Genomic DNA, 6,932 nt, shown 5'->3' on the forward strand with positions numbered 1-6,932 from the left:
ACACACATATACCCCACGCATGCACACACCCCTACACACATATACCCCACGCATGCACACACCCCTACACACATACCCCACGCATGCACACACACCCCTACACACATATACCCCATGCATGCACACACACACATGTACCCCACGCATGCACACACACCCCTACACACATATACCCCATGCATGCACACACCCCTACACACATATACCCCCACGCATGCACACACCCCTACACACACATATATACCCCACACATGCACACACACATACATACCCCACGCATGCACACACACACCCCTATACACATACCCCACGCATGCATGCACACACACCCCTACACACATATACCCCACGCATGCACACATACACACTTCCACAGAAAGCTTACACACGCCCTCCATACACACATATACACCCCCCACACGCACACACACACATATACCCCACACATGCACACATACACACTTCCACAGAAAGCTTACACACGCCCTCCACACACACATACACCCCCCACACGCACACACACACATATACCCCACACATGCACACATACACACTTCCCACAGAAAGCTTACACACCCTCCACACACACATATACACCCCACACACACGTACACACACTTCCCACACAAACCTTATACATATACTCTCCATACACACCCTCCCCACACACCCACACCTACACACACATATACTCCACGCACACACATACTTCCCACAGAAACCTTACACACACACCCTCCACACACACACCTACACACACATACCCCACATACACGCACACTTCCCAAACCTTACACACACACCCTCCATACACACCCTCCAAACACACCTACACACCCACACACATATACTACATACACACACTTTCCACACAAACCTTACACACACACCCTCCACACACACACCTACACACACATATATATACCCCACATGCACACGCACACACTTCCCACACAAACCTTACACACACACCCTCCATACACACCTTCCACACACCCTACATACACACACTTCCCATAGAAACCTTACACATACACCCTCCAAACATACACACTCCACATACATGCCTACACACATGCAACTGCACACACACCCTATGCACCTTGCACACACACAAACCCTCCACATACACACACAGAACACTCTGGCCCCTGTATGTCCATAAACCCTGCCTCCACTTCTCTGAGCCTCTGCCTTGCCACTCGGGCCCTCAGGAGGAGTGGAGCGGGCAACACGTGGTGGACAAGCTGGTGCTGTCAGTTCTGCCCTGGAGGGAGGCAGCCCTGACCAGTGTCCCCTCGGCCTGCCCAGGTGAGCTGCTCCCCAGCATCTGCCCAGCTGCTGTCCATGCTGCAGGGCCTGCTGTACCTGGAGCCGGGCCGACACTCCAGCCAGCTGCTCTGGGAGGCCCTGGAGAGCCTGGTGAACCGGGCTGTGCTCCTGGCCAGTGACGGTGAGCCTGGGGCCTCGGGCTGCAGGAGGGGCCTCGGATGGCGGGAGTGCTGTCCTCACCTGCGCCCCGTCCACCCTGACTCTGTCCGCCCATCCACAGCCCAGGAGTGCACCCTGGAGGAAATGCTACAACGGCTCCTGTCCACCAAGGGGTGGCCCCGGCCTCGGCCCCTAGATCGGGCCCACAAAGGTGTGCAGGCTGACCTAGGCCTGCCCTGGAAGAGCAGTGCCCCCCAGAATTCAAGTGCCCCAAAGGCAGGCCTGGAGGACCAGTGGCCAGAAGTGGCACCCCCTTGCCTGCAGGACACCAAAGCCCCAAGAACAAGTGGAGGCTTGGCTCTGCAGCAGACACCCCTGGCACCGCAGACACCCCTGGCACCACGGACACCCAGCCCACCGCCCCTGCCAGACCTGGGGACCACACCACACCCTCCTCCTCCCCCTCCTCCGCCACCTCTCCCTCCTCCTCCCCCACTGCCCCCCCTGCCAGGCCTAGGTGCCACCCCTCCCCCACCACCACCCCTGCCAGGCCTGGGGGCCACGCCGCCCGCTCCTCCTCCCCCACCACCCCCTCTGCCAGGCATGATGGCACCATGTCCTCCACCACCCCCACTACCTGGCTTCGGTGGGCACTCCCCTCCACCTCCCCCACCACTCCCGGGTACAGTGTGCCCTCCTCCGCCTCCACCTCTGCCGGGCACTCCCGCCCCGCCAGCAGCGGGTGGCACCGAGGAGGGCATCGTGGCTCAGGTGGCCCACTGCCTGGGCTCAGCCCGGGTTCCCAGCCACCGGCACGTGAACCCACCCACGCTGCGCATGAAGAAACTCAACTGGCAGAAGCTACCGTCCAGCGTGGCCAGGGGTAAGCAGCTGGGCCCATGACCCACAGGGCACCCCTCTGCCCAGTGCGTCGGGGATGCCTCAGACCTGTGTGTGTCCACAGATACCTGAGCCAGGGTGGCCAGGCCAGCCCTGGGTTCAGCTCCCACCTCTGAGGCACCTGTCCCCAACACCCCGCTCTGCACTGCCCAGCTCTGTGTGTGCTGACATGGGCTGGGGGCTAGGGAGCTGCCCTTTGCTGTGGCTCTCTGGGTAGGCCGAGGTGGCGGTGGTCTGACCCCCTCGGCCCCCATCCAGCAGAGCGTCACCCTGTGTGGGCGTCGCTGCTCTGACCCCCTCGCCCCCGCCCGGCAGAGTGCCATTCCATGTGGGCATCACTGGGCAGCCCGGACACGGAGATGGTGGAGCCCGACTTCTCCAGCCTCGAACAGCTTTTCTCATTCCCGGTGGCCAAGCCCAAGGAGACACCAGCAGCTGCCCCAGCCAGGAAGGAGCCCAAGGAGGTGGGCCCCCGGTCAGGGTGGGAACGGGTCACCTGGGGTCACCTGCCTGCCCTGCAGGTGACAGGCTGTGTCCCTGGCTGTCCTACAGATCACTTTTCTTGACTCTAAGAAGAGCCTGAACCTCAACATCTTCCTGAAGCAGTTCAAGTGGTGCGTGGGGGTGGGGTGCCCATTCCATCCCAGGGCAGCAGGGGACCCCCAAAGCCACAAGCAAGGCCTGTGCCCTTCCCTGCTGCAGGCTCTGGGGGCTGGCCTTCCCTGGAAGTTCACAGAGCCCTGAGAAGCCCAGGAGGAGAGGCCAGGCTGGGGCTCCATGCCACTCAGCCCAAGCCGTTTACTGTGTGACACCAGGCAGGCACATGCCTTCTCTGTGCCTGTGTCCTCACCAGCCCTGGCCCATCAAGTTCTCAGGGGCAGAAATGTCGTGGACTGAGGACTCTCTCCACTGGCGGCCCCTCCCCACCCTCTCTCTTCCCTCAGCTCCAATGAGGACATCGTGGCCATGATTCAGGCTGGGGACACCACCAAGTTTGACGTGGAAGTCCTCAAACAGCTCCTCAGGCTCCTTCCAGAAAAGCATGAAGTGAGTGGGACCCCAGCCCCAGCTGGGCGGGTGAGGATAGGGGGCCAGGCTCTGTATTCAGCCATCTGAAGAACCATGGGACCCCCGCAGCTTGAGTGATCAGGCAGGACTGGTAGTGCAGTCCAAGAGGGCTTCCTGAGGGAGGGGGTGGGGGAAATCCCAGCACGTGGCCTCCTCCCCGGCAGATTGAGAACCTGCAGATGTTCAAGGAGGAGCGTGCCAAGCTGGCCAGCGCCGACCAGTTCTACCTGCTGCTCCTGGGCATTCCCTGGTGAGCCGGGCAGCCCAGCCACGGGCAGTGACAGGGGTTTTGTAAGGACCTGGGGTGACCCAGAGGATGGCATGGCCCTGGCTGAGCTCCCACTGATTCTAAGAGAATGGGGTGCCCCACAGCTGTGACGGTGTGAGCCACCTCTTCTGGGTACTTGTGTGAGATGGCCCTCCAAGTCAGCACCTGTGGGCCAGGACTCAGAGCATGGGACAAGGACTGGCAGTGGAACCCCCATCCACAGCTCGCTGAAGCTGGAGCTTGTCCTGGTGGGCCCCGGGCCCCCTTGTGCAGGCCAGGGCAGGGAGCCCTGGTGGCTGGGCACGGAGGAGCCCCTGACCACTGCTCACCCCCTCAGCTACCAGCTTCGGCTCAGGTGCATGCTGCTCTGTGAGGAGACAGCCGTGGTACTGGACATGGTTCAGCCCAAGGCCCAGCTGGTGCTGGCCGCCTGTGAGAGTGAGTGCAGAGGGCAGTGGAGGGGGGTGGGCTGTGCGACCCCAGCCTCAGGTGCTGCTCAGGGTGCCTGTGGGTTAGGACCCTCACCATCCCCCGCCATCCGCCTGCCGGCTCCCAGAGGCCCACCTTGTCACATGACAAGCAGGGTAGGGATGTGAGTGGGTCCCTCCAGGGGACCAGCTCACTGCTGCCAGGCATGGCCGTCTTGGCCCCAGCACCAAGGCAGACCACAGCTTCCAGAACCTTCTCAGTGCCTCAGCGTCCTCACCTGCAGGAGGGGCGGTGGGTACTGCGCCCTCGGGGGACTGGTGAAGGCACCAGGAAACCACTTACGGGGGTGGGGGCTGCCGGCTGCCCAGGGCCTGGGTCAGCAGAACGGGATGAAGGCCAGTGGCCGGCCCGGACCCCCAGACCTGGCTCCCCCTCCAGGCCTGCTCACAAGCCACCGGCTGCCGGTCTTCTGCCACCTCATCCTGAAGATCGGGAATTTCCTCAACTACGTGAGTGAGGCTGCCCGCCCGCCCAGCGCCACCCTGCCACCAGCCCAGAGCGCGGGGGCTCACGGCCCGTCTGTCCACAGGGCAGCCACACGGGTGACGCCGACGGCTTCAAGATCAGCACGCTGCTTAAGCTCACGGAGACCAAGGCTCACCAGAGCCGAGTGACACTGTTGCACCACGTGCTGGAGGTGGGCGGGGCGACGCTGTGCGTCACTGCGCTGGAGGGGGCAGGGGGAGACTGCTGCACCACGTGCTAGAGGTGGGCGGGGCGACGCTGTGCGTCACTGCGCTGGAGGGGGCAGGGGGAGATTGCTGCACCAAGTGCTAGAGGTGGGCGGGGCCGGCCGTAAGGGGGGTGGATGCCGTGGGCCAATGCGCTGCTGGGGGTGGGCGGGGCCAGCTGTCGGGGGGCACTGTGCGTCACTGAGCCGGAGGGGGCAGAGGGAGGCTGTTGTGCCACGTACTCGAGGTGACCAGTGCCGGGCTCAGTGGTCAGAGCTGAGGAACACGTGCCCGGGACTCCGCCTTAAAGGGCACCCCTGAACAACTCTCAGCTGCCCCAAGTCTTTCTTCCCATGCCTTTCTTTGCCTGTGCCTACCTCCCATTGTGGGCCACCCCTCCGCACGGCCCGCCCACCTCAGACCTCAGGACCCCCCGCCTTGCGCCCAGCCCCCGGTGGGTGGGGTCATGGCCAGGCCCCAAGGGTAGGGCTTGAGGCCCAGGGGGTAGATGGGGACCGGTTCAGGCACCCCCACGGGGTGGCCTAAGCAGAAACATCTGTTCCAGGAGGTGGAGCGAAGCCACCCAGATCTCCTGCAGCTGCCCCAGGACCTGGAGCAGGCCTCCCAGGCGGCCGGGTAGGCACCAAACCAGCCCCGCCAAGCCCGCCCCCAGTTGTAGTCCCACCAGGGAGGCCGCCACCGGGCTGTCTCGCGGCTGCAGCCCCACCCAGGTCCCCAGAGGCCCTGCACAGTGACACACCCACCTTTCCTATGGGCTGGACCTAGTAGGCTGTCCCGATAAAACTTAACACGGTGATATTGAGGCTTCACAACCGTGATCCTTCATGGCACCCTGCGAGAACAGCCTCGTCTTACCACGAAGTCGAGGTTCAGAGGAATGGGATCGCGTTCCCGGGGTCATTCTGGGGGAGGCCCCCAGAATGTCTGGCCCCAGGGCCCGGGCCCCATCACAGGTGCCTCCCAGATGCCGTGGGGGTGGGCCAAGCAGGAGGGGCCACGGGCCTTTGGGTCACGGTCTGGTCTGAGGCACGTCCTGGAACGTGCCCCGAGGCTTCCAGGCCTTAGGGTGTGAGGAGCCAGGAGTCGCAACTCGTCCCACCTGCACGCTCTGCAGTCTGGACGCTCCTGCCGTCTCATGCCACCTACCTGCTCCTGGCTTTCAGAATCAACCTTGAGGTCATTCGCTCAGAAGCCAGTGCCAACCTGAAGAAGCTTCTAGACACCGAGCAGAAGGTGTCGGCCTCCATCCCCGAGGTCCGGGAGCAGTATGCTGAGCGCCTGCAGGCAAGTGGAGGGGCGGCACTGGCAGGAAGGACCGAGCTGGGGCAGGTAGTCCAGTGTCCGGTCGACTGTCAGCCCGAGAGCTAGCCAGAGCCAGGGCGCATGGCGGCACCTAGGGGACCCCCTGAGGATGGCGGCTGCGGCTCAGGGCCTGTGCTTGATCCTGGGGCGTCCACGGCGCCACAGGTGCGCGAGATTGGGGTGCAAGGCCACGGCCTGTGTCTTGCCCCTCCTGTAGTGGGGGGAGGGGGAAGGGAAATAGTGTTGCTGGGGGAAGGAGAAGGGACCCCGCCCTGGGGATCCAGCCATGACGTCTCCTGGGTAGCTGGGGGTGGCTGCTGCAGGGCCCCCAGGGCTGTGACTGCCCCGTGCCCCCAGGCCAGCATCACTGCCTCCCGGGTGCTGGGTGAGGTGCTGGAGTCCATTGAGCAGAAGAAGCTGGAATTGGCCGACTACTTGTGTGAGGATGCCCACCAGTTGTCCCTGGAGAACACTTTCAGCACCATGAAGACCTTCCGAGAGCTCTTTCTCCGCGCCCTGAAGGTAGACAAGAGGGGAGGCTGGGGGGGGCGGGGCCTGTATGGGCTGGGGTTGGACCAGGACAGGGCCTGCAGAGGCTGGGGCTGGGTTGAGGCAGGGCCTGTAAGAGCAGGGCTGGGCCTGCAGGGGCTGGGTTTGGGCTGAGGCAGGGCCTGTGGAGGCAGGGCGGGGCCTGCAGGGGCTGGGGTGGGGCTGAGGCAGGACCTGTAGGGGCAGGGCAAGGCAGGGCGGGGCAGGGTAGGGCAGGGCCTGCAGAGGCCACT

General features: G+C 63.5%; 1 protein-coding gene across 1 annotated transcript in view; it reads left to right on the forward strand.

Annotated features, from left to right (window-relative positions):
• INF2 (inverted formin 2) overlaps positions 1-6,932 on the forward strand; it is a 17,667-nt gene that overhangs the window by 4,059 nt on the left and 6,676 nt on the right. The window contains exons 6-17 of the mRNA XM_007944584.2: positions 1,312-1,453; positions 1,553-2,314; positions 2,647-2,795; positions 2,884-2,945; positions 3,276-3,378; positions 3,564-3,649; positions 4,005-4,105; positions 4,535-4,605; positions 4,686-4,793; positions 5,393-5,463; positions 6,012-6,132; positions 6,508-6,672. Of these exons, the coding sequence (XP_007942775.1) occupies positions 1,312-1,453; positions 1,553-2,314; positions 2,647-2,795; positions 2,884-2,945; positions 3,276-3,378; positions 3,564-3,649; positions 4,005-4,105; positions 4,535-4,605; positions 4,686-4,793; positions 5,393-5,463; positions 6,012-6,132; positions 6,508-6,672 (1,941 nt within the window). The remainder of the gene's footprint in view (positions 1-1,311; positions 1,454-1,552; positions 2,315-2,646; positions 2,796-2,883; positions 2,946-3,275; positions 3,379-3,563; positions 3,650-4,004; positions 4,106-4,534; positions 4,606-4,685; positions 4,794-5,392; positions 5,464-6,011; positions 6,133-6,507; positions 6,673-6,932) is intronic.

This window comes from Orycteropus afer, unplaced genomic scaffold (assembly GCF_000298275.1).
Source record: "Orycteropus afer afer isolate SDZICR_OR568_19922 unplaced genomic scaffold, OryAfe1.0 scaffold00128, whole genome shotgun sequence".
Taxonomy (NCBI): Eukaryota; Metazoa; Chordata; class Mammalia; order Tubulidentata; family Orycteropodidae; genus Orycteropus; species Orycteropus afer.